The 27,989-nt window shown below is 39.6% G+C and overlaps 1 protein-coding gene across 1 annotated transcript; it reads left to right on the top strand.

The window, feature by feature from the left end:
- Positions 1-5,819: 5,819 nt before the first annotated feature.
- On the top strand, positions 5,820-27,177 carry rela (v-rel avian reticuloendotheliosis viral oncogene homolog A). The gene is made up of 11 exons (XM_034301361.2): positions 5,820-5,987; positions 8,876-8,911; positions 9,881-10,017; positions 13,632-13,777; positions 14,305-14,396; positions 16,101-16,235; positions 16,515-16,619; positions 20,764-20,979; positions 23,275-23,352; positions 23,449-23,532; positions 23,758-27,177. The coding sequence occupies exons 1-11, from the start codon at positions 5,981-5,983 to the stop codon at positions 24,540-24,542; spliced, it is 1,821 nt and encodes a 606-aa protein (XP_034157252.2). The 5' UTR covers positions 5,820-5,980; the 3' UTR covers positions 24,543-27,177.
- The last annotated feature ends 812 nt before the right edge of the window (positions 27,178-27,989 follow it).

The raw sequence follows: 27,989 nt of genomic DNA, 5'->3' as shown, positions 1-27,989 counted from the left end.
GTAATTTGTGATAAATCATTGGAAATAATAGTAATTTTTGATTGGTCATTGGGACCAATGGTGATAAGTGATTGATCATTGGGAACAATGGTGATCAGTGATTGGTCTTTGAGCACAATGATGATGAGTGACTGGTCATTGGGATCAACAGTAATTAGTGATAGGTTATTGGTAAAATGGTGATTAGTGATTGGTTGTTGGGAACAACAGTGATTAGTGATAGGTTGATGGAAACAAATGTGATTAGTGATTGGTTATTGGGAATTTAGGTGATTAGTGATTGGCTTTTGCTAATGCTGGTGATTAGTGATTAGTTGTTAGGAACATAGGTTCAAACGGGGCCACCACCCTGCTCTCTCTCAACTTATATAACCAGCAGCTGTGATGTGAGCTGGAGAGCTGAAATCACATGCAGGATAGTCACTAATGTCTTCTCCAAAACTCATTTGAGTTGTCAATAGGCTTTTATGAAAATATCCAATATCCAACCATAGGTCTACTGCACCATCAGTGCTTGGACCCCTAATTAGAAAAAAAAGAAGAAGAAGCACAATGACACACATTATAAACAAATATAATTACACACAATTACACATAATTATACGTAATTATATATAATTATTTTACATAGAGAAAAGCATGCCAGGGACCATTACATAGAAGACTGCATGAGTGTACGATTAAACAACACTCAATATTATAAATGAAGTGTGCAGTAATTAGGGACATGCTTCAGTTAGGGATGTACCAAACAGATTTTGAGTATCAGGGCAGGAACTGAGTTCTGGGATGGAAGGAAGGTATGTTTGTTTTTTCTTTTAAACTCCTCTAGCTGTCTGTATGTTCATCCATCCATCAGTTAGGGATGTACCAATGTATCCTTTGTTTTGAAATTAAGGGGTCTAAAAAGCTGCTAAATATAGTGATAAAATACACCAAGAGGTCAACACCTGTACCCGCACACAAGAAAGGCATATGTTAATGCACACAAATATAAATAAATGAATTCTCTTAATGTTAAGCTTGTTCTCCAAGACTATACAAAAGTTCAGCTTGGTTCACAAACTCAGTGGGGGCTGAACTGATCTGTTCAGACCTTTTTACAATGAAAGAAATGTAAGGCACACCATTAACACTGCTGTTATAGGAAAATAATCAACAGCAGGGTGGTGTGTAAGTCAATTGTTTTATAAAGGTGTTTTATTCCTCTTATATTACAGCAATTTTTTTTATAATTATAAATTCTAACTTATTAAAGAACAACAGATTGTAGCTTTATCTATTACAGGTATATTAAATTTTTGCAAAACATGTTTGTTCCTGTCATCACTCAACAGTTATAAACATTCGTTCCCTCACAAGCCTCTTCTTTTTCTCTTTGTTGAACTTAATAAGACAAAAAAAATGCAGCTTGTCATGTGACTGAAAAAAAAACAAAAAAACAGAAAGCACAAAGTCCTCTGTCCTAAACATTTTCCCATGGCTGAAAACTTACTGACTGTTACCTAGTGCTGACACTGGAGACTCCTTCCATAAATGTTACAAATGTTTTCACCATATCAACCATTATACATTTTTCTTTGTTGAAATAACAGCACATTTTTAACCCATTTATTATTAGTCTTAGATTATGGCACATATGGAGCATTCGTCATACAAGTCCTTGTGAATTAGAGGTTATTATAGAAACTATAAGGTATTAGAACAAATGCATTAATATAAACCTTTCAGCTGGAATGACAGTCTGAGCTGCTGTTATAGAAAATTAATCAGCACTTTCTGACCAATCAGATTGAAGTATTCAACAGTGCTGTGGTATAATAACATCAGTAACATGCTACTGCCAAGTATTTACTTACAACGTAAAGATTAAAATAGAGGGAGCTGCCCACCTGCACACAAGACATCATTTAATCACTTTTTAAGTCAAACTGCTTACAAATTATCATAGCTTTACTAATCACCTTGGCTAAATTTTACAATTTGAAAACATTTCTTTATATAGCAGTGCAAAAACCATATTATATCACCATTTTATACAACAGATAGTTCCTGTCCTCTAATTTGATTGGTCAAGCAGATTTCCAAGAGTGCCTATATTTAGTATAACCGCACTGGGACATTTCACTGTGTGTATCACTCCGCTCTTCTTTGTTCACCAAATAAGGTTCCACTTCCTAGTTTGAACTGGTTACTACAGTAGAGTTAGAGATGTCATCATCATGATTAGCTATGACACTCTGCCTACGGCTTTGTGTCTACAATGAATCACAGCCGTGCCAATATTCTCTATAACCGCACTCTTCCTAAAGCAATATTGCTTAAATCACGAACAGATAGGTAGGTTATTAGGTAGATAGACAGACAGATAGACAGATAGATAGATAGATAGATAGATAAACACAAATAAAGCACTACAGAGCGATTTGTTGCCTGGACCAATTTTATGAAAAATATCCAATATCCAACCATAGGTCTACTGTACCATCAGTGCTTGGACCCTTAATTAGAAAAAAAAAAAAAGCACAATGACATACATTATAAACAAATATAATTACACACAATTACACATAATTATACATAATTATATATAATTATTTTTACATAGAGAAAAGCATGCCAGGGACCATTACATAGAAGACTGCATGAGTGTACGATTAAACAACACTCAATATTATAAATGAAGTGTGCAGTAATTAGGGACATGCTTCAGTTAGGGATGTACCAAACAGATTTTGAGTATCAGGGCAGGAACTGGGTTCTGGGATGGAAGGAAGGTCTGTTTGTTTTTTCTTTTAAACTCATCTAGCTGTCTGTATGTTCATCCATCGATGCATCCATCCATCCTTCTGAGGATTTATGATGCAGTCTACAAACATGTTGAAATTAATGTATAGAAGATTGAGGCTGGGATGGTCATCAAATTACTAGTATTGATGCCACCATGGTCTATCAGGAATACCGTGTATCTTTGTAATGGGGCAGTTTCTGATGGATTTCATTTATTTAAATTTTCAGACTCTTTTACACAGTATAGGGCTCATTCCATTTATTTCATAGTTTTACAAACTAAAACATAAGAAAAGCATTTGGTCCTGTTCAGAGATCTTAGGAAGATAAAATAAAAAATAAATAAACAGGCCGAAGATTTGCTATGAAACGTATGAACATATCAGCCACATCAAATACATCAAAATTTGATATTTCTTTTCTTGCTTATGCTGAATGCTAATCAACCACTAGATGGAGAAATATAAACTAAAGTGAACAGGAGTGGTGTTTCATTGCAGGGCCTACAAAGTAGAGAGACATGACTCAAAAAGTGTATGAGAAGCTAATAACAAACTTCTTCCAACTCAGCTTATTTCAAACCATGTTAAAATGTTATGGCTACATCATCAGTGTTATTTATGATAAAAAAATGCATTATGATAAAGGCTTTCAGTCATTCTAACAAAAGCAATTTCCCCAAAACAACACTCATTTTCCCCATTTAAGGTGTAAAATGAGTGCAACTTGATTAGATTGTTTCTTGAACCAAAGCTTTTTCCTCTTCGTTGATTCTGCTTATCTTGCCATTTCCTTTTCCTGTCTTCCTGGTAGTATAAGGTGCTTATTGTGATTTAGATATAAGATCACAGATTATATTTCAAAGCTTTAATATGGCATTTCAGACCAATGAAACCTGAAACTAAATCAACTAAACCACTCTGGAGCTTTCTGGATCGTGTTGCTCTTCTGGAGACTTCTAGGACAGGGTTCCCCAAACTTGAGGTCGCGACCCCACATGCGGTCGCTCGAATTTCCAAATGGAGTCACGAGGGAAACTCGTAATCTCCTCTTTTTTTCATTCAGATATTTTACTAAAATAATATTAGAAATATCAAAGACGGATTTTGTGTGCTTAATGTATGCTAATGTTACTGGGAGTCCAATTCAGACAAGCCATGTTTAAATAAATATGGTACATGTTATTTTAGTCTTTTTCACTTTAATGACATTCTGCACTAGCGTAGAAAAAAAAAGACAAATTTCCTTGTCCATCTACCTAGTGTTGTGTTTCAAATTGCATACTAATGTACTATTCTAGGATGTTATTCAGCACTAACACCGACTGATGTTCCTATTACAGTTAGTGTGTGAATTTTAAAAGCCTCTCATTTCACCTTCAAACCTACCAAAAGGTCCGTTTTGCGTTCCGGTCTTAGTAAATATTTTTTTTATGTAAGGTCAGGGTTTTTGATTTGAGATGCAGTCCATGATAACAATCGCGACGACGGCGAAAAAGAGAGACAGAGCTTGTGAGTTTGTTTAACGTCACTGTGCATGAAATCGCTAAACATTTTACAGTTTCACTTGGAAACCTGACAGACAGGGATGTTTTGGCTCTGACGTGCCATCTAGCGGATGTCGCTTCTTCAAGCTTGTGGTGTCTGAATAATAATGTAGATTGATTTGCTACTGCTTCTGCAATCACTTCCAAGGCCACAGGTGTATAAAATCAAGCACCTAGGCATGCAGACTGCTTCTACAAACATTTGTGAAAGAATGGGTCACTCTCAGGAGCTCAGTGAATTCAAGCGTGGTACCGTGATAGGTTGTCACCTGTGCATTCATGAAATTTCCTCACTACTAAATATTCCACAGTCAATTGTTAGTGGCATTATAACAAAGTGGAAGCAATTGGGAACAACAGCAACTCAGCCACGAAGTGGTAGGCCACGTAAAATCACAGAGCGGGGTCAGCGCATGCTGAGGCGCACAGTGCGCAGAAGTCGCCAACTTTCTGCAGAGTCAGTAGCTACAGACCTTCAAACTTGGTGTGGCCTTCAGATTAGCTCAAGAACAATGTGTAGAGAGCTTCATGGAATGGGTTTCCATGGCCGAGCAGCTGCATCCAAGCCTTACATCGCCAAGTGCAATGCAAAGCGTCGGATGCAGTGGTGCAAAGCACGCCGCCACTGGACTCTAGAGCAGTGGAGACGTGTTCTCTGGAGTGACGAATCACGCTTCACTGTCTGGCAATCCGATGGACGAGTCTGGGTTTGGCGGTTGCCAGGAGAACAGTACTTCCTGACTGCATTGTGCCAAGTGTAAAGTTTGGTGGAGGGGGGATTATGGTGTGGGGTTGTTTTTCAGGGGTTGGCCCCTTCCTGTTGCAACAGGACTGTGCACCAGTGCACAAAGCAAGGTCCATAAAGACATGGATGAGCGAGTTTGGTGTGGAGGAACTTGACTGACCTGCACAGAGTCCTGACCTCAACCCGATAGAACACCTTTGGGATGAATTAGAGCGGAGACTGCAAGCCAGGCCTTCTTGTCCAACATCAGTGCCTGACCTCACAAATGCGCTTCTAGAAGAATGGTCAAAAATTCCCAGAAATTCCCAGAAGTAAACACACTCCTAAACACACTCCTTGTAAACACACTCCTAAACCTTGTGGAAAGCCTTCCCAGAAGAGTTGAAGCTGTTATAGCTGCAAAGGGTGCGCCAACTCCATATTAAACCCTACGGATTAAGAATGGGATGTCATTAAAGTTCATGTGTATGTAAAGGTAGACGTCCTAAAACATTTGGCAATATAGTGTATCTTTCAGGTTATTCTTACTACTAAGAAAAAAAAACATTGACTACTGCACCTTTAAATCGTGTGCTAAGTCTTATACTTATCTTATTACACATTTATTACCTATGTATGTGTTTATCAGTATTTATGGTTAGTTTCTTAGTCATCTGAAGAAACTTTGGTAAGGTTAGCTTGTGGTTTTCTTTCATCATGGGATGCGAAATGCAACGTTCTGTTTCTTTAAGTTGTAAACGTCACTTCCGCTTTGAGGGCGGCCCGCAAACTTACTTTCGTCTCGGTGAAGCGAGGAAGAGCAAAGCTGCCAAAAATACTGTACAAAAGTAGTGCAAAAGGGACTGAGTGCTGCGTTTCTGCGGATTTTACACGTTTTCTGAGCGAGAGTTGGAGCCGAAATGGCTGGTAAGTTTCGCTGAGAGTGTTCCGTGTGTGTGTGTGTGTATGTGTGTGTGTGTGTGTGTGCTCAATGAAGTTGTTGTTTTTGTCCACCGGTTGGGGGGGGGAAGCCCCCAAACGTCAACGCTTTCTACAATGCAAGTTTGCGACCGAAACCGAGGCTGTATCCGAAATGGCTCTGCACTCCCTACATACATGCACTATGCCGTAATAACTTTCCACCCCTTGCCTAGTGTACTCTCCGTCCGAGCGGGAGCCGTTTGGGTTGCGGTCCTGGTGCTGCCATGTCTAGTCGGAAGTACAGCTACAAACTTGGCAACATTAACAGTAATGCTAATGAAGGTGGTTTTCAGGAAAGACAGCTGGATTATTTTGTTTAAATCTTATTAATTATCAGTTAGTAAACATTTAGAACTGGCCATGTTTACAACTTTACCAGGGCCTTTAAGTATCAGTAAAATGGGCGTTATTTTACGCTACGTAGTTTTGCCGTTGTGAATAAATGCTATTTTAAATGAGTCTGTTTCTGAAATTATACACGAAATAGTTTGGTACAAATTGATTAAAAAAAAAAACAGATCTTATCAGATTTCTCAATATACCCTAGTTATTTTTGAAAGTTAAAAAAAAAGAAAAAGAAAGGGAAAAGGCTCCACTGCAACTGTCACCGTCTGTAAACACCCCAGTCCTAACCCCTGTATTTCAAGCTTGTGTTTTATTAACGCGTCATATTCTTAGTGATCAGCTTTACAGTGCTCATGTCGGGCGAACGGATATGACGTAGAAGGGCTTCCACCTAGCTGGTTGATGTCTATTGCAATCCGATCCGCGCATGCGCGGTGCAGATGGGACGGGAGACACAAAATGGTGATAGTGTTGATAGTGGTGGTTTTCTATGGTGGGTTTTTTTTAGTTGAGCTGGGGAAAAAGTCATGACTAATTACAACTCAAAGAGCACCGAGCACCTACAATGTAGTCCAATCGCAGCACTAAATACTTATGATGTCGGCAATTAACAGCGCATTAAATGCCTGCAGTGTCGTCCAATCAGAGAACATTAAACACCTACAACGTCATCCAATCACAGGTCAATAAGTGCCTACGACGTTGTCAAATCACAGAGCGTATGATGTCGTCATATTACGGAGCAATAAAGGCTTACGATGTCGTCCCGTCACAGAGCACTGAGCACCTACAAAGTCGTCCAATCACGGAGCACTAAATGCCTAAGATGTCAAATCACAGAGGATTAAATGCTTACTATGTCGTCCAATCACAGAGCACTAAAAGCTAACAAAGTTGTCCAATCACAGAGCACTAACTGCTTATGACGTCGTCCAATCACAGAGCGCTAAATGCTTACAGTGTCATCCAATCAGAGAACACTAAATGCCTATGCAATAATCCAACCACAGCGTGCATTTTGTTGGCAGTTTTTAATATTGTGATACATAATGTGTTTTGAGAAAAGGTCTCGACTCTTATTTTTTAACCAATCAAATCATCAGGTTCTCCTATTGGCTGAAAAATCAGAATCTGTAGCCCCGCCTCAGTCCATGCCATAATTGCGTATACGTGGACCACAGCCATTTAATTTTCTACAATAAGATAAGTTTTTAGGAAATTTTAGCAACTTCAAATCAGTAGCTGTTTTTGTGTAGGTGAGACTTTACACTCATTACACACTACTTCCCGCCTGAACACACACACACACACACACACACACACACACAGAATGCAAACCATCCCTTGAAGCATACCTTTCAAATTGACAGAAAGGACGATCACCTTCCCACCTTTCCACAGAATTTAGTTCCAGCCCTGCTCTAACACTCCCACTTCAGATCAGATCGCCCGATTAGCTTCATTTCCAGGAACAGGGCTGATGATCACTGCTGTAAGAGGTGATGATGGAGAGAACAAAAGGATCTAAATATAGTTTCTTTTTAGTGAACATCATGACAACACTTGTTGCCACAAAGGCAAAGTCCTGTGTACTACTTTTAACTGCAAAACGCATGTAGAGCAAACATGCAACAAATTTACAGAAAGCACGCAGAAGCAGCAGTGTATAAAATCACGCAGATAGAGATGAAGAGCTTCACATCAAACACCAGAATGACCATTTTCCAATCTTCAGCTGTCCTGTTTGTGTGAACTTGTGTCAGATTCCTGTTCTTGGCTGACAGGAATGGAAACCGATGTGGTCTTCTGCTGTTGTAGCCCATCCTGCTTTTCTGCTCACCACGGATGTAAAGAGTGGTTAATTGTGTTACTGTGGCATTCCTGTCTAATTGAACCATCCAGGCCATTCTCCTCTGACCTCTCTCAGCAACAAGGTGTTTCCACCCACAGAACTGATGCTCACTGAATGTTTTTTGTTTTTCGCATCATTCTGTTTAAATTCTAGAGATCGTCATGTGTGAAAATCCCAGAAGTTTCTGAAATACTCAAACTAGCACATCTGGCACCGAGATCACATTTTCCCTCATTCTGAGCTTTGATGTGAACATTAACTAAAGGCTTTGACCCGTATTTGCATGAGTTCATGCATTGCACTGCTGCCACACGATTGGCTGATTGGATAATTGCATGAATGATAATTGCTACTGACTTTATTACCAATAGACTGATAAACAGAAGCCACATTTTGATGTATTTGCAAACATATGTATTATTAGGTAGTAAGTGAATGTTAATTGTTTATCTAGAAATATATTTTTACTATGATGAGGGAACTGATTCATCGAAGTCATGAGTCACTGAGTATCAGTATTAAAAATAATAAAAGTACTCATGGCTGTATATTTTATAACAAATTATTGGCTTGTTCCTGCAATCTCTAAAATGTATGACTTTATCTGAAATTTGTTTCTTTTTCTTCTACTTTCCAGAAATGTTCGGCTGGGGACAGCCCACCGTGCAGCAAGGTAAGGGTTAGTATGTGTATAAATTCATTGCCACTGATTTCTACTGTTTGCTACAATATCTTGCGTAAATATTGACCCCCCTTGAACTTTTCTACTATTTGCAAAATTGTTATAATCTGGAATGAAATTAACATATTTGGGATTTTTTCCTCCCCAGTCGATTTACATATTATGTCTAACATTTGAAGGTGCAGTATTTTTTATTGTAATTAAACAATGACGCAGTTAGGTTGCATATGTTTTCACACCCCCTGGGTTAATAACTGGTTGGTAGGACCACCTTTGCCTGTAAGTAAGTCTAGGATTACCTTTACACTAGGTGGAAAAACACTGGTAGCAGTACAACCGATACGCCATGATACACTGAAAAGGGCCTTTTTATCTTAGATGGAGGTTCTGCATCTGGCAGTATAAACTAACTGTCTGAATGAATAGACTTTCAGACTTGCAGATAATCGACAGTGAGCACAGAGCAAAAGCACACATAACATGCAGGCGGCCACACACGACCACATTGAGGTGATTACCAACATGATTAAATAATACTGAAAAACAGTTTATCTGCTATCCATATTTTTAATATTCTCTCAATATTTGAATATATGGATGCATCCGTAATAATTACAAATCTAGAAACACAGTACAAATTGCTTTTTTAGGTTACGTACACCCTCACAGCGAGCCACTATCATTCTTCTCACATGTCAGTATTCTTGACTTGGACTTGAGCCAATAACAGATTACACACCTAACCTTGTAGCGCAGTTTACGATAGTATCATTATGTTATATCACTAACTTTGACAGTATAATTTGTGTCATTATTGTGGTACAAGATATGACTTTTTTTTTTTTTCTGCATGAATGTAAGATTGAGGAAGATCGATATTTATTCCATCATTATATAACTGAATATGTTGTATTTATCCAACTATATCTAATTCTCATTCCTCCTGCTTTGTCCCTCCAGGCACACCGTACATCGAGATCATCGAGCAGCCCAAAGCAAGAGGGATGCGCTTTCGTTATAAATGCGAGGGGAGATCAGCCGGCAGCATTCCAGGAGAAAAGAGCAACGATTCCACCAAAACACACCCAGCCATCAAGGTGCGGCCCTTGCTGTCTGTGCTGTCTGTAGGCCTTCCCACAAACCGAGAAAGACACGCCCTTCCCGTAACACTCGCATTGTTGTGGTGACACTGATCCCATTCAGGTCTCACCACTTTCTGGGTGTTATTGTTAAACTCACACGTATATATTCTCTATTACTTTATACAATTGTTGCTATGGTTACAGCAACAGAAGATAGTATATGCCTCTTCTGTGTAAATCCATGTCATTCATTTTTATTAACATTTAGGAGCACATCGACCTAAGTTATACGATCTGTCACCAGGCAACATTGCTTACATTCGCGAACATAAAATACTTCAATTAATGAGATTGAACACCTGCCAGCTAATCGTGGTCATGGTATAAAGCCGACACACTCAGTGTGTACATGTGAAGCGGAGTTACTGTTACCGCCCTTTATGCATCTCCCGAAGTGTTTTACTCCACTTATACCACTCAAGCAATTTTGTATGTATCAAAAAACAACACATCATACTTTTTATCCATTTATGGTTACATATAATGTTGTGAACGTCCACAGACAATTTAGTTTCTGTTATCAGTTACATTATAGCAGCTATAAACAGTTGTGTAGCCTTTCTTTTTTTTTTTTTCTTAAAGTTAATAAGACAAAGAAGAAGACAGCTTGTCATGTTACCAAGAAACCTAAAAGCGCAAGGTTCTCCATTTGAATCAGAAAACTTAGTGACAATCCATCAACAATTTCAGACCTTTTTAAACCCCTTTTTAAACCCCTGTGTAAGCTGTTACTCTAGAAACCATAACATATTAGACCAAGCACATTAGCATGAACAACTTTCTGACCAATCAGAATAAAGAATTCACTTTTCAATTTTAATACATGGTTACTTTGGGATAAATAATGAACCAAATTCTAAAATCATATTTACTGTTCGTGTACTCTTTATTTAATCCGAGAAAGTTCAGTGTGATGTTGTTCTGTGAAATGCGGACAAAAAACAATCACGTTTTTCAGCGGTATTTTTTTAAAGCGTGGTTTAAACACCCAATATTCGACATCCAATGAAGTGTCCCGATGTAATAAAGTAACAGATGGAGGTGAACTGTTTCCCTTGGGCATGTTCTCATACCACAATCAACTTCCCAGTATGTAAAATGTGCAGTCTATAAATCATTCAATTCTGTGTAATAAACGTTATTATACCACAGCATGTGGATTAAGTTTATATAACAGTAGTTCATGCTGTAATATGAATGACAGGTTAATATTAAAGCGCACATTCTAATATGTTGTTTCTATAGTAACGGTTTAGACACAGGGACTTGTACGGCAGACGATCCATTAATCTTAGACTAATAATAAGTAGATTTAAAAAAAAAAAAAACCATGTTGTTTAACAAACATGTGCTTTACCACAGTCACGGCGCTTTGTAAAGTTTTCCAGCACGGGAGAGTCTTCATTTTTCCAGTTTCTCTGTAATAAGACAAGCTTTTTTCCCCCCTTTTTTTGTGCAAAGAGAGAGAGAGAAAAAAAACATAAGAGATAACAGGAACTATATGGAATTAAATTTGTGCTAAAAGTATTGAACATATCTTTTTAAGAAATGAACAAAAATATACAATGAGAAAGAAGAAAAACACTCTGAAACTGAAAACAATGAACTCAGAGGTAAAAATTTAAGATGGTTTTCAACTATACAGCATTCATTGTTAGTTTTCTAAGCTTCCTTTTCGCTGATCACGGTTTATGAATGCGCTGCCTGAGTTTTCGTTTACGCTCCACAAGTTTACATTCACAAATTTCGTCTAATCATTTCATTGGGCGGGCTTAACAGCGATTTACTCTCATTGGTTATTGAGATCTGGATCGAGAGCTCCCTAACCTGGAAGTAGAGACGCTCCTGCGAGCTCGTCTCGGAAAAAATAGTCATATGAGTCTACCCAACCCTCAAATATTAATTACGAACTAATATACTAACTAAGTAAGGCAGTCATTTGCACTACAAAGTACATACACTACAACTATAGAGAACTGCATCCAGAACGCTCTCCAAAATTCACGCCACTGAAGTCTCTACTTCCAGGTCAGGGTGCTGTCAGTCCAAATCTCACGAACCAATGAGAATAAATCGCTGTTAAGCTCGCCCAGTGAAACTATTAGACAATTTTTTTTTTGTTCTTTTTGTCATTATGCCAATTGTGTATGCTATATGCAAATCAACACTGACTAGTTTTCTTATTTTCTTGCTACTGCAGTGTATTTATGCTCGCTCTCATGGTTACATTCCATACATTACATGCTTCCATAATATCAGGAGCATTAGTTTATATCTGTGATTCTATTTATTTTGACTGGATCTGCTTTGTCCTAATATAGTCAATGAATGCACCTTAGCCAATCAGAAATTACTATTTTTGTTGCCCATGGTGTAAGGTTCCTCATTTGCTTGTTTCCTGTTTGCATGCAGAGATTTCTCTAAAAGTGTGAAAACCACGGCCAGAACAGTCTAGGAATCATTTTTAGTAATATATTAACGCCATTCAAGAAAAGTTTGCGAGCTTTCTTTGAAACCTCACTGATACAGGAGCTGACGTGTTTGACTTTGCCCCCGATAAACAGAACTTCATCAACCTCATCTCTGAGTGACTCATTCTTCCCTCCATTCTTTGAAGAAAGTGTAACAGTCGATTCCTGTGCACACGAACAGTCTGTTCAGTTTCTGTCTATGGGGCGAGACTTGCGTCTTCTGGCACTGATTTTAGAGGAAGTCCTCTTTGTACTCTAAACGTTATTTTGACCAAGCTGCGGGACAGAAATATGGAAATACTGCTGCACGACTCCCACACGTACTCAAGATCCGCTTGACTGTTTTGGCAGTTTGTATTTCTTGCGTCATTATCCTTTGATCATCTGGAGAGATGCTGCAGTTAGGAGTGGGCGATATGAAGACGTGTTATTGTTATTCAAGATCTGTGCACATTTAAAAGAATATCTACAAGTAGCTGTCAAGTACCATTCACACTGACTTGGACTTGTAATGGTGGACGCTAAGGCTAATAATAAACATTTTCAAAACGTGCTGTTATTTCACAATGAAGGAGACGTTTATTTCACATTTATGGAAGGAGTCTCCAGTGTCAGTCTTAAGTTTGCGCTTTCTGTTTTTTTGTTTTTTTTTTTCGGTAACGTGACAAGCTGCTTTTTTAAAAAAAAATCTTATTAACTTTATAAATGTAAAAAATAGAGGTTTCTATAACAGCATGCCCAGTCGAGTTTTATTCCTGAACACAATTTTTGTTGCGCTATTACTTAAGTAGATTTCATGTACATCATTGTTGAAAGCGAGGAAACATTCGGCTTTGACATATTTTTGCGTATAAAATGACCGAAAAACAACCTACGCCAACGCCGATCTACAAAGAGAGCTGTCAATCATCTACGAACAGGAAAATAACGTATTTAACAGCTTCCTTTATATAGTTTCACTTTGCTTACAACATCAGTGTCAACGTCAGACCAATTTCCACATTTGAAAAGTCAGACCAATCTCAGACCAAGTGGACTAGATTAGACAGTAATCTAAATTAGACATTGATCACAACTGAGGTGTGTTTATTGTGACAGGTGCATAACTACAGTGGCCCAATCAGAGTGAGGATCTCCTTGGTTACCAAGAACCAGCCATACAAGCCCCACCCACATGAGCTGGTGGGAAAAGACTGTAAACACGGCTACTATGAAGCTGACCTGCCCGAGAGACGGGTTCACAGGTGCGTGTGTGTGTTCTCTTACACAAGATTATCACTTTCTGCCCAGTTTACTTTCGAATTTCGAGACATGTAGCAGCATGATAAAGCAGGTAATCGCGATTTTTCTCAAGTAGGGCAAGTGCCTGGCTGGAAAAAAAAAAGTCTTTAGGTAAAACAGTCACTACCATCTGAAATGAGTAGTGTTTGTTTAACACTGCTCACATTTTACAATCCTCACAGTCAGCTCTGCAATTCCAGTTCATAAATTAAGCAAAATGTTGAGACTTTGATCATATTCGGCTGTATCTATTTAAAATCCCCTCAAAACATGCCATTTTAATTCCAATATAATTATGACTTTAATAGCGATTGGAAGTACAATATACTATCCATACTGTGTGAGAGATTGTAGAAATAAATGGTCTAGACTCCAGAACCTCTCCTGCATGCTCACATTTTGCTTTTACTTTTACTTTTGTCGTCAGTCTGCCCATATGCGGCATTTGCGTTCTCATGCCACTCTCTCTTTCTCTCTATCTCACTCTCAGTTTCCAGAATCTCGGTATTCAATGTGTGAAGAAGAAGGATGTGGCCGAAGCTGTTTCCTGTCGCCTGCAAACACAGAACAACCCTTTTAACAGTGAGACACTTGTGCCTTTTCTCACACAAACACACCCACAAACACGCAGAAGAAAGCTTCCATGTGTGAGTCATACAACCCGCATTATTTCCCCACACCGTATATAGATCGTCATAGTAACCATTAACAATCGCACAAACAAAATTTGTTCCATGTTTATAAAGAAATGCTTTTAGAACAGCGTATTAACATTTTTGGGTAAACATTAAGAAATGTGTTTATGTTTAATTGGTAGAATTAGAAAATCTAAGAAATAGCTAATCCAGATCTAGTCTGTATTCTTGAAAATCCAGTTAGTTTGGAAAAATGTTTGTATCAGACAAAAACTCCTGTAGTGTATAAATTTAGACATTCACATAAGGAGGCTCACTGAAGGTAACCTCGACTGATCAGCTTCAGTTTGTTTATATACACATGACGGTGTCAAGTTTAAGTTGCTGTTCACATATTTCATGAAATTTTTACGAAACTCAGTCCTTCCATATCAATGAGTGAAAGAAAGCAGTCCAAAGAAAAATAAGACTAGCCAATTCAATTACGACAAAAGAAATGGCGCCCTATAAAGGAGGACGCATTAGGCCACATCCACATTAATCTGAATAGATCTGAAAACTGCATTTTCATTTTAATTTCGTTTTTCGTTTCTCCGTCTACACTGGTGTTTTCAAACATTTTCCAAAAATTGCTCGTCCACACTGAAACGTCTGAAAATACTTCAGTGTATACTGCTCATGCGTAAAAACGTAAGGAGCTTTGGCCTGCGTCATTTCCGTCAGGCGTTTATTTACTTTCCGTCTCTATGAATTGATGCAGCAATGTCGAGGAAAAGCACCGAGTTTTTTAAATGGACAGACGAAGAGGTGGAGTTGTTGCTGCGGGTAACCCCTGACTATAAAGCTGTTTGGTTTGATTGGTATAAAACACCTTTTTGTCATCACAAAGTACAGACATTATCCTAGTTAATCATCTATAATCCTTGTTCCCCTTTCATAATCTTTACGATATAACCTATGACAGAAATGGTTCTGAGACACATTGTCTGCACTTAGACTTTCCATTTCTTTGAAAAATTGTTTAGATTTAATACGGAGGACTAGTTTAAACCGCAGTCTAGTTTAAACCCAGCCCACAGACTTGTTTTTTTCACCCATAACCTTATTCTGAAACTAGCCCAATTCAGTGTAAAAACTGTGACCTTGCTAACCCCGATTGTAACTTTCTTTATGTGTGTGTGGGCGTGTGTGTGACAGTGACACAGAGAGGATTTTTAAAAAATTCTCCTTATACTCTGGCCCATTGATTTTTCTATGGCTGGTCCAAGTACTTTAAATGTAAATTTATTTTAAATTACCAATTAGTCAACAAATTAATTGTATGCGTTTAGATGGATATTATTAGATATTTAGATGGATAACAAAAGTCATTAAGCAGTAAGTCAGCGAGAAGAGAGAAACCATAGTTAGAGGAGAATAGCAAATAAACACGACAGGAGGAGAAACCCTGAAGAAACTTTATGTTTAGCTTTTGTTTGTGTGATTAATTTGTCTAATACAGGAAGATGTAACAGTCTGTTTAAAGATTAGATTTTATCTACTGGTTCTCTTCCTCGTGACCTGATTTCTAGGGTGAAACGTGTGTTATGTCTGTCTAAAGTGTGTGTGTTCTTGCTTTGTCTCATTCCTCGTCTGTCGTCTCGTGTTGCAGTTCCCGAAGCCAAAGTGTGGGAGGAAGAGTACGACCTGAACGCTGTCCGCCTCTGTTTCCAGGCAACCATCACCCTGGCAACCGGCGAGCTGTACCCTCTGGAGCCTGTCGTCTCTCAGCCCATCTACGACAACAGTGAGTCTGCAGAAATCAAACCCACATGCACCATTGTGGAAATTAGAATGTGCAAAATGAGTTGTGTTTACGATGCAAAAAAAAAAAAAAAAAAAGAAAAAAAAATATGTAGCTATTTACAGTATTGCATTTACATACTGACATACAAACACACATACACACAACTCATGCATGTTTCCTTTTGACCTTCCCCAAATGAGAAATGTGGCAGAAATGAGTGCTTAACTGCTCTCTCTACCACTTTTTTTCACTCCCACTCTTCTCTCTTTCTCCCTCCAGGAGCTCCAAACACAGCCGAGCTAAAGATCTGTCGTGTGAACAGGAACTCTGGCAGCTGCCGGGGCGGAGATGAAATCTTCCTCCTGTGTGATAAAGTGCAAAAAGGTGTGTGTTTTATCGGGTGCTGTACTCATAACAGTTCATACTGCTTAGCTCCATGTCCATTCATTTGGTTTTTCTAGTTCACTCGAAAGCCAGGAAACAGGCTAACACACAACCTAGCATTACAGTAAACCCGTGATGGAAGACTTGAGTCATGACTTGTAATTTGACTTGGAACCACGTACATGACTTGAGAATGGACATGGCCTTCAGCTTCTAAGACTCAAGACTTAAGACTTTAACATTTTACTGAATGGTGCGTGAGTTGGTATTTGTAATATATATATATATATATATATATATATATATATATATATATATATATATATATATATATATATATATATTTACACACACACACACACACTGCATTACTGAAATTCAGTTAATTAAGGTAGCCAGACTCTTAGCTACCTGAATCTTTGGACTTAGCGTTCGGATGAGAGACATGTATACATGACTTAAGAAAACAGGTAAAATATGACCTAGTATTAAAGTAAATAAGATAAGATAAGATAAACTTTATTGATCACACAGTGAGGAAATTCACTTATCACAGCAGCTCACAGACAGTTAAAGTGCAGGTATTAAAGACTAACGATAGGAAGAAAAAAGTTAAATATGAGACAATATCAGCAAAAGTAACAAAAAAAACTGTACTGTAATTATATACACCTTAGGAATAAAAGAAATAAAAGAAATAAAGTTATATAAAATTATAAAATATTGCACATTTAAACATCACTGTAATGTGATGTTGTAAAGTCTGACTGGTATGAATGACCTGCAGTAGCGCTCCTTCCTACACTGGGGGTGCAGCAGTCTGCTGCTGAAAGAGCTACACAGGGTCTCCACAGTCCCATACAGGGGGTGAAAGGTGTTGTTCATAATAGATGTCAGCTTGGCTAACATCCTCCTCTCACCCACCACCTCCACAGAGTCCAGTGGGCAGCCCAGGACAGAGCTGGCTCTCCTAACCAGCTTGTTCAGTCTCTTCCTGTCCCGCTCTGTACTGCCTCCCACCCAGCAGACTACAGCGTAGAGAATTGCGGAGGCCACCACAGTATCGTAAAATGTCCTTAATAATGTCCTGCACACTCCAAAGGACCCTAGTCTCCTCAGCAGCTGGAGGCGACTCTGGCCCTTCTTGTACAGAGCATCAATGTTATCCAGCCAGTCCAGTCTATTGTTTAAGTGGACACCTAGGTACTTGAACCTATCCACCAACTCAATGTCCAAGCTCTGGATGGTCACTGGTATGTGATGTGGTGTTCTCCTTCTCCAGAAGTCAATCACCATCTCCTTCGTCTTACTGGCGTTCAAGTGCAAGTGGTTACACTCACACCAGCCAACAAAGTCCTTGATGACATCCCTGTATTCTTGTTCATTCTCATTCCCATTAGATACACATCCAACAATGGCTGTATCATCTGAGAACTTTCGGAGGAGGCAAGTGTTAGTGTTACAACTGAAGTCCAAGGTGTACAGTGTGAAAAGGAACGGGGAGAGCACCGTGCCCTGGGGAGCCCCGGTATTGCAGACTACCACCTCAGACACACAGTCACGCAACCTTACATACTGTGGTCTGTTGGTGAGGTAGTCGATTGTCCATGCAGCCAGGTGATCATCCACCCCCGACTGCTCGAGCAGAAGCAAGAAAGGTTGTGAAAGACTAGGGGGGGGCAGTGAGGGGAAGTGTAGTGAGGTGTAAGTGAGGTGGAGGTGAAGACAGTCCGGGGAGGGGGGTGGTTGCTGGTCTGGAGTAGGGTGGAGAGGGAGAACGCTGGGTGGAAGAGGAAGTGGGAACAGAGTCAGATCTGTTAAAAAACAGATTCAACTCATTTGCCCAGAGCTGATCACCGTTTACCGATCCTCTTCCGCCACTCTGACCATGCCCTGAGATGTTTTTCAGTCCTCTCCACACATCACGGACATTGTTTTGCGTTAACTGCTCCTCCAGTTTCCTCCTGTAGCTGTCCTTGCACTGTCTCATCTTGTATTTGAGTTCCTTCTGAACTCTCTTAAGCTCCTCTTTATCCCCTGAAGTAAAAGCCCTCTTCTTCTCGTTTAGCAGGTCTTTGAGCTCAGGGGTCACCCAAGGTTTGTTATTGGAGAAACACCATACCCTCCTGGATGGTATAGTATTCTCCACACAGAAATTTATATAATCTGTAATGCAGTGGGTGAGACCATCAGTGTCCTCGCCATGAGAGCTGCAGAGTGTCTCCCAGTCTGTAGTATCGAAGTAGTCTCTCAGTCTCTCACTGGCCTCCCCGGATCAGATCTTCACAGACTTTTTCTGTGGTGGTTCTCTCTTCACCCTGGGTGTTTATTCAGGAAACAGACAGACGAGGTTGTGATCCGAACGGCCCAGCGGGGGTAGGGGGCGGGAGCTGTATGCATCCTTTACATTTGCATACAGCAGGTCTAGTGTTTTATTGTGTCTGGTGTGACATTGAACGTATTGTGTGAATGTGGGAAGAGTGGAAGATAGACAGGCATGGTTGAAGTCACCAGAGATGAGAAGGAGAGACTGCGGGTGCCGGTTCTGTAACTGAGTTACAACACTGTGCAATAGTTCGCATGCAGCGGTGGCATCGGCTGAAGGAGGTACGTACACATTTATTGTGATGACGTGTGAAAACTCCCTCGGAAGGTAATATGGCCGAATGCTGACAGCAAGTAACTCAATGAACTTGGTGCAGCGTTGTTTCTTAACACTGTGCACTGGGTTGCACCACTTCTCATTTAAAAACACCACCAGGCCCCCTCCTTTCTTCTTACCGCTCTTCGCGACTTTCCTGTCCGCCCGTACAATTTTAAAACCATCCAGAGTTACCAGTGAGTCCGATGTGAGATCATTCGGCCACGTCTCAGTAAAAAACCTAAGGCTGCACTCCCGGTATTCTCTCTGCAGCCGGGCTAGCGCCATTAGCTCATCCATCTTATTGGAGAGGGAGCAGACGTTTCCCATGATAATAGATGGTAAACATGGTTTATACCTCATTTCCTCTCCTTGCGTCTCAGTCCTGCTCTGCATCCTCTTCTCCTTCTCTGTATCTCTGAAGGAAATTCCGATTTCTGCCCGTAGACTAGTCCGGCACAACTTAGAGCTAACAGCTGACCCCGGGTGTAAACAATAGAGCCGTGACTGAAGTGGTCTCCCAAGGCATACTGCAAAAGTAGCCAGCTTGGACCCCTTAGTTGTGTAGTTGCATAGGGGTATGATAAAGTGCACAAAAATACAAAAAACACACCAATAAACCCCAAAAAAGCAGAAAGGAAAGCAGGGCTGCTGTGACTGGCTGCCACACGTGCGGCACCATCTTGTAAAGTCCCATGAAAAATAAATAAATAAGTTAACCCATGAATTATTACAGTAAACAGGTCAACCCACAAACTAGCATTGTGATAAACAGACAAACCCAAGATCATGCTAACTCAAGAGCTATTATTATAGTAAACAGGCTAACCCATGTCCTAGGATTATAGTAAATAGATGAATACAAGAATTAGCATTATAGTAGACAGGCTAACCCAAGAACTGACCAGACTGACCTAAAAAAAAAAAAAAGTAAACATGCTAACCCAAAGATTATTATTATAGTATTTGTGCTACCTGACATACTAGTGTTACAGTAATTAGGTTAATTAAGCTAATATTATAGTAAACAGGTCAACCCACAAACTAGTAAATAGGCTAACTTTAATCCATGAATTATTATTATAGTAAACAGGCTAAACCAGGAACTAGTTTTAGCATAAACAGGTTAAGCCAAGTCCTGACCAAGCTGACCAACAGATTAGCATTATAATCAACAAGCTAACCCACAAACTAATATTATAGTAAACAGGCTAACCCAGGAACTAGTATTATAGTAAACAGGCTAACCCAGGAAAAAGTATTATAGTAAACAGGTTAACCCAGGAATTAGTATTATAGTAAACAGGCTAACTCACAAACTAGTATTATGCTAAACAGGTCAGTCTACAAACTAGTATTATAGTAAAAAGGTCAATCCATGAACTAGCATTGTAGTTAGCGGAACAATACACAATCATTAAATATATTTCACATAAAATGGCGTCAGTGGAATGCTGTAAGAACTTTGCTCATTAGTTCCCCATACACGATTTTCCCCCTCAGAGGACATCGAGGTGCGCTTCTTCCGAGACTCGTGGGAAAGTAAAGGCTCGTTCTCTCAGGCCGACGTCCACAGGCAGGTCGCCATCGTGTTCCGCACGCCGCCCTACTGCGATACAAACCTGACGGAGCCTGTGAGAGTGAAGATGCAGCTCCGAAGGCCATCAGACCGCGAGGTCAGCGAGCCCATGGACTTCCAGTACCTCCCCGCCGACCCAGGTGACCTATGATGTCATTTCCTTAGACATTCCTGTTTTCAGTATGTAATACACTCATAACTCTTTACACCACCTGAAGTGAACTGAAAAATATTTCTTAATCAGAAAAAAAAAGAGTTTCATTAGCTTGGATTTACAAAGGGCTGCCATTAAAGTATGGTAGCAAAGCATAAAAAGCTAGCTAGATAATAGCTACCTGAACATGTTTTAAATATAGTTAACACTAGCCAGCTAGTGCAGTAGCAAAACACAACTAACTAGTTGGCTAAATAGTTAGCTACTATTACTATAAAACACATTAGATAAAATAATATTTTTAATTACACAAGTGGGTTGTAAACACAGTCACTCAAGACAAACACTTAGCTGAGTAGCTAGCACTGTAAAGAAAGTATTAAATAAAATAAGGTGTTACATACAGCTAGCTGGCTAATTTTAAATGTTGTTTTAAGTAGAGCTAGTTGGCTAGAGGATTACCTCAGAGGATTGTTTTTCAATAGTTCAGTATATAATGAAAGAATGTAAGATTATTTTTTACATATTTGAAAAATAAGATAAGCTAGACAGCTAGCTCTATTTTTATGTTATGCTAATGGGTTGTCAGTGGGATAGTAAAACAAAGCTAGTTAGCTTTTATCACTGTAAAATGTATTAGATGAGATAAAGTTTGAAATATAGATAGCTGAAAAGCATTACCTCAGAGGGTTGTCATTACAGTACCTGAACCTAAATTGCTAGATAGCTAGCTACCTTGCTAGTTAGCTACTATCATTGTAAAATTATTACAGTATTTGAAAAAATAATGTTAAGTAAAGCTATCTGGCTAAAGTTGTGAGAAGAATCATTCATCATACCAGTTATTCTACATGTATTCATGCAGTCTGTAAGTGTGTGTGTGTGTTTCTGTATCACTGTTGTAAGCTACACCCTAAATTCCTGTGGCTAACCATATGTTTTAAATATGCAAACTTGGTGTAGTAGAGTGTAGCCGCACAGCATGACTGTTTAGCACAGTAGCTCTGTGTGCTACATTCTCCAGTGAGCAGAACTGATCTGGGATCAGTTGTGCGTTTATGAGTTGAGACAGTGTTTCCTGTTACAGTACAACTGCTGTGTCACCTCCTGAGTCATGACAGAGATGAGTTACTCACTGATGGACCAATGCAGTTGAAACCGGTTTGATTAGAGTTAGTTAAGCAGGTGACAGGAAGGATCAGAAGAGACATGATTTGTACATGTGCTGTCACTGGGTCAGATCTCAGTACCCCAGCGTGTTGAGTGCAGGATGTGATCCTGGCTGTTGATGAGTGTGCACAGTGTTAATGATGTGATTGAGATGTAATGTTGCGGGAATGTTGCACAACTCTACTGACCGCAACTGTAACCGTCAAGACTTCCGTAAGCCCTTCTTTTTCTGGGATTGTGTGAAGTCGGAGCTTTGTTTGTTCTGGGATTTTTCATGCTGGGAAAAACACTGGAGTGATTCAGCGGCATCAATGATTCACTCGAACAGAATGACAGACTTGCACTGTTTTTTTTCCCTTGTTCCCTTAAAGCGATAGTGTAGACAGAAATTAAAAGTAACCTCAATGTAGCTGATAAGCCTTTAAAAAAAATACATGTTTGCACTCGAGATAATATGGCTGCTTATTAATGTAAACTTATAGCTACCAGTGTAGCACAATAATTAATTAATTTCAATACAAGATGTAGGTGTGGCCTCTGTACCTGTCAATCCCAGTGAAGGGGTGTGGCCTCTGTACCTGTCAATCCCAGTGAAGGGGTATGGCCTCTGTACCTGTCAATCCCAGTGAAGGGGTGTGGCCTCTGTACCTGTCAATCCCAGTGAAGGGGTGTGGCCTCTGTACCTGTCAATCCCAGTGAAGGGGTGTGGCCTCTGTACCTGTCAATCCCAGTGAAGGGGTATGGCCTCTGTACCTGTCAATCCCAGTGAAGGGGTGTGGCCTCTGTACCTGTCAATCCCAGTGAAGGGGTGTGGCCTCTGTACCTGTCAATCCCAGTGAAGGGGTGTGGCCTCTGTACCTGTCAATTCCAGTGAAGGAGTATGGCCTCTGTCCCTGTCAGTTGAAGTGAAGGGGTGTGGCTTCTGTGCCTGTCAATCCCAGTGAAGGGGTGCGGCCTCTGTGCTTGATCTACGTGCGTCCTTTAGATATATATTAATCACATGTGACAATAATTTAGTTATTAAAATCCTCCAGTTTCCTGCTGAGGTTAAGTATTAAAAATCTAGAGATTACAGACTGGTTAATTTGTTTGTTTATTGTCTGTTGAGCAGATGAGTACAGGCTGATGGAGAAGAGGAAGCGGACAGAGGGAATGCTCCAAAACCTCAAACTGGGAAACACTGTGTCAGGTGAGTTGTGCGTGTAGTCCACTGTTATAAAAGAGCAACACATCAGAGTAACACTTGACTGTTAAACCTTCATTTTTTTATAATGTGTGTGTTTAGATACCATCCCTCAGAGGCCTTACAGTACTGCCAGAAGAACATTTACAGCTCCGAAACTCTCGGCTGCTGCCAGTGCTCCACCAGGTAAATGCAGCTTTCACTCACCTTACACAAATACCCCATTCACTGTCAATAGCAATGAACCGATTGTGAGGTGTGGAGATATTCCTGGACTGGATTTAGTTGTTTTTTTGGGTATTAATTAATTAGTTGAAATGACATGTTAGAGTGCTATGTATTACATTTTATCTTCCTGGTTTTATTGGGGTTCTTTTTTTCTGCACTCTGACGTTGTGTGTCTCCCTCTAGTGGTGAATCCTGTGCCATGCATGGGTCCAGTGAAACCTCCGCCTTTGTTCAGCACTCCTGCTCCGGGCCATCTGTTCACTCAGACCAAAACTGAGCCGACACCTTGTAATGAAGACGGATGGAAGTTTTTCAGCAACGTCACCGTGCAGCCTTCTGCTGCTTCAGCTCCATCCGTAACTCAAGACTTCCGCACTGTCAATCTCGCCGACCTGCACGACTTCTCCTTTTCTACTTACCCTCCCGCTGCTCCGGATCAATCTGACTCGGGCAGCAGGAGGGACGGAACCAGCGCTAACGCGGCCGGGACTACGGTGGCCCAAGAGGTCCAAAACACATTCGCGCCTTCCATCAACCTGATGGATGAAAACGAGATTCCAGATTTCCCCAGCTTTTCTGAAGCTCAGACGTCCGATGTGGAGAACATCAACACTGATGAGTTTCAGGCGCTGTTGGGCCAAAGCGGACTTCCTGGAGATGGCACTCCGGCTACTTCAGTATGTCACGCCAACGCGGTGGGAAACATGACCATCGATAACGCATTGGGTTCCAATGGTGTGGAGCAGGTGGCGAGAAACATGGGCAACGGAACCTGGATGAGTTTCCCACCAAGCATCGTCAGCCTTTTGCAGAACGAGCAGATGACAGACACCGGGTTGCCCAGCACATCGGCCACACCCGTCACCCTCGACGACATGGACATAATGAACTCCATGGACGAAGAACGGCTCATGTCCATCGTTAACTGCGGCAACCAAGTCAGCTTCCTGTCCGGGCATCCCACTTAGATATTACAGACAGTTGGATTTGCACCATCCTTATATTGAGACTGGAAGGGCAACAAGTCAAGAAGAACAAGGAAGAAAGGGACGGAGGACAAAATGGAGGGCAGATTTTCACAGTGCCTTCTGAGGCCATCTCATCATACAAATTCATTATCTCATGTCTGTCTTATATTTTTTTCTTCCAATCAAGACGGTTTTCACGCATATCTAAAAGCATTTAATTTCATTTACCTCACTGTTTCCAAAGAACACGGTCATTGATGGTTCTCTTTGATGAAAGAAAAGTTCAGGTTTTGTAAAGAGCCTCAGCTCTGAGAGACAGACAGAACCTAAAGGATCGGCCACATCCACTCGGCGCACCGTTTCTTTATTCAAACACGAAATGATTTCAGACGTAATCCCAAATTACACCCAGCCTTCGAAACAGACCTTGGTTAACATTAAAGGTCCACTAAGTTCAAGTTTTTACATGATATGAAATATTGAGAAAAACAGGTTATTGTTACCTAAAGCTGATAGGTATGGAAATTTTGAGGCCATAATGACGGAGAATAATCCCCGAAGTGGCACAGACGTTGCTTCCTTTTCATATGTTAGGCAAAGCCTCGTGACTGATCACGTGATTAGTGATTAGTCAGTAATAGACGTAAGTCTAGCATTATGGTGAATGTTTATTATGTGGCTGTGATTTTGGGGTTCGATTCTCATTTAATGCACAACCATAATTCAGCTTTGTTCGACTACTTAGTGGACCTTTAAGTAAATTCATATTATTATTATTATTATTGTAGTTTTTTAATTCATTTTTTAAACTATTGGTTATGACAATATTCATGATTTTGTGTATGTGGAAGGGAAATATATTGACTGTAATAAAATGTTGCCATATTTATTAGAAAGAGAGTTTCAGCAATACAAATTATGGCAATATATGCAACATTACATATCGACAGCTTGTACAGCGCTAGTCAAATTTATTGGCACCCCAGGCAATTTCCATCCTAGTCATCCCATGACTAAAGGTTAGAAATTTAACCTTTATACGCCTGACTGTGATTTGTGATCCGAAGAGATATTAATTTTATTGTTTTAGGCAAAGTCTAATTCTCATAAGCCACTCCCACTTCTGGGCTCGTTAGATCGAACAGTGTCCATTTTGAAAGACACAGAAATGGAATTAGAGTCACGGTACTGTTCAGTATTTTATTTTTTAGACACTAATCCTTCTAAAGTCCTATTTTGGCATGGTTTAAAGCAGAAACACGCAATGTTGAACAAGGCCATGTCTACAAAAAACAGAGTAAAACATTTTCTTTTAATGAAAATGCTGATCATTTTATTACTTTGCTTAATTATGTAAATCAAACATTTATATGGTCAATGGTGCCAGATAGTTATATGCCATAAACAGTATTATTTTATCACAGATTATCTCAAATTTTTAAAAAAATTACTACACTGAAACATTTTTCATTTGGAACCGTCTTTTTCCCTGCCATTATTATCAAAATTTAATGCACTTCTTGATCAGCAGGGTTTCCTGCAATGCTGCCTTTATATTGGGACAACACCCTTTGTGGAGACAGTTGTCCTTTTTCCTGCCTTTTAAACGAAGCAGCATTTTAAGTATAAATGCATGGCCTAATGATGCATAAGCAGATTCCTCTCAAATGAGATACAGGCGAATGATGTATGTTGGGAATTGCGATACAGGACTAGGCCTGGTGCCAATATTTTTGGCCAAAACAGTAAGTACATAGTGAAATGAGGGTAAGCAAGGTGTGTACATAGTGAATAGGGGAGGGTGATATAGCAAAAGTATATCATAATATGTATCATGGTATTATGTTTTTGTAACATAACACCAATTGGGCTGTGTGCAGAAGTTCTGACACCCTGTTGGGAAAACATGCTGTGACCATACCATGTAAGGAATAAAACACTTGGGGGTTTGCTATTATAGCAGAATAATCAGGTGGTGTGATGAAGCAGATATATAGTACAGCAATTTGTGTAAGAATTAATCATTTTTAATTTGTTAATAAATGACATGGCATATATATATATATATATATATATATATATATATATATATATATATATATATATATATATATATATTGTATTTGAATTACAGCCAGCATCATTCAGAGCTGCTGTTATAGAAAATGAATCGACACCTCCTGACTAATCAGATTTTGTGCATTTATTGCAGTACATTGTAACATAACGCAATAGCCTACAGGGTTGTCTGTCAGACACTCACACAGTCAGTGTGCAAACCAGCTTTTCTGCTTAATCTATCTGAAGATTTTGTACATAGGCACAGATTTCCCAAAGCAAATGGCAGTATGTATGTAAAAGTGAAAGGCAACAGAAACGCTGAAACTGGTATAATTTGCTAAATCTCATTACAGTACAACAGTTTTCTACCACTGAATAAATATTCTCTTTCTTTGCTTTTTATATTGTTCTCTAGTTGATGAGAACATGAAGGGGTTGTTTCCAGTCAGTTTCTCATATTATCTCTGATATACTCTCAAACATTTTTATAAATACCAGCTGATCTGTAGTCAAGATATAACATGTAAAAAAAAAAAGATGTATGTAGATTTGTTATGCTTGTCTGTCCTTTTATTGATCAAATAGAAACTGAAGAAACAAATATATTTCCATTAAATATACTAAAGAGGTTTTGGTGTTATTTATTGATGTGTTCGCTCTTAAGGCTGGAGTGAAAATTGAAAACCATGTGTTGCTTAAGTTGGTAAATTATTCAAGAAAATATTCAGAAATAAGAATTTTGGTATTTTGGTTTAACATCTAGACATTAGGTCTTGTTTGCTGGGGACACTGAGTTGCTTAATGTAAGGACAGAGAGGTGCCAATATTTACGGACTAGCTGCAGCATTTGTGATTTTTTTTGACAAGAGGCACACAAACTTTTTTAGCTAAAGCAGCAAACAACAAACGCAAATAAAATTCTCTGAGCTGAAAAACCAATTCACCGAAGGGGAAAGGACGCTGCACTTGCTTTTGGTAAAGGTTACTTTTGCGTCCTATCTACTTTAGGTAGGTGTAGGTGAGCTCTGACTTGTGACTTTACAAGCCTCGGTTTTGTGAGCCAATAGAAAACAAGAGGGTGGGGTTAGAATGTGCTGGATACAATGTGCTGTTTATCATTTATCCTGTTACCATAGAGACACAAACATTCACTAAAAACGTGGTTGTGGTACAATTCTTTTTATTTCTCTCTGCCTGCCTTCTTCCACCTAATCTCTCTAAATCTGCAGTGTATTTCTGATTGCTGTGGACAACCTTTCCTCAAAATTTGAGATAGACCCTGCTGCAGAACCAAAAGTCCAAGCGGTGGAGCTGGATCTGATCCAACTCCTCCTATAAGCCTAAACCCTAAACTACACAACACTGTACAACTCAAAAGAACACATT

Source organism: Pangasianodon hypophthalmus, chromosome 28 (assembly GCF_027358585.1).
Source record: "Pangasianodon hypophthalmus isolate fPanHyp1 chromosome 28, fPanHyp1.pri, whole genome shotgun sequence".
In the NCBI taxonomy this organism is placed as follows: Eukaryota; Metazoa; Chordata; class Actinopteri; order Siluriformes; family Pangasiidae; genus Pangasianodon; species Pangasianodon hypophthalmus.
The sequence above is the reverse complement of the archived record's forward strand: the minus strand, read 5'-3'. Positions and strand labels throughout refer to the sequence as shown.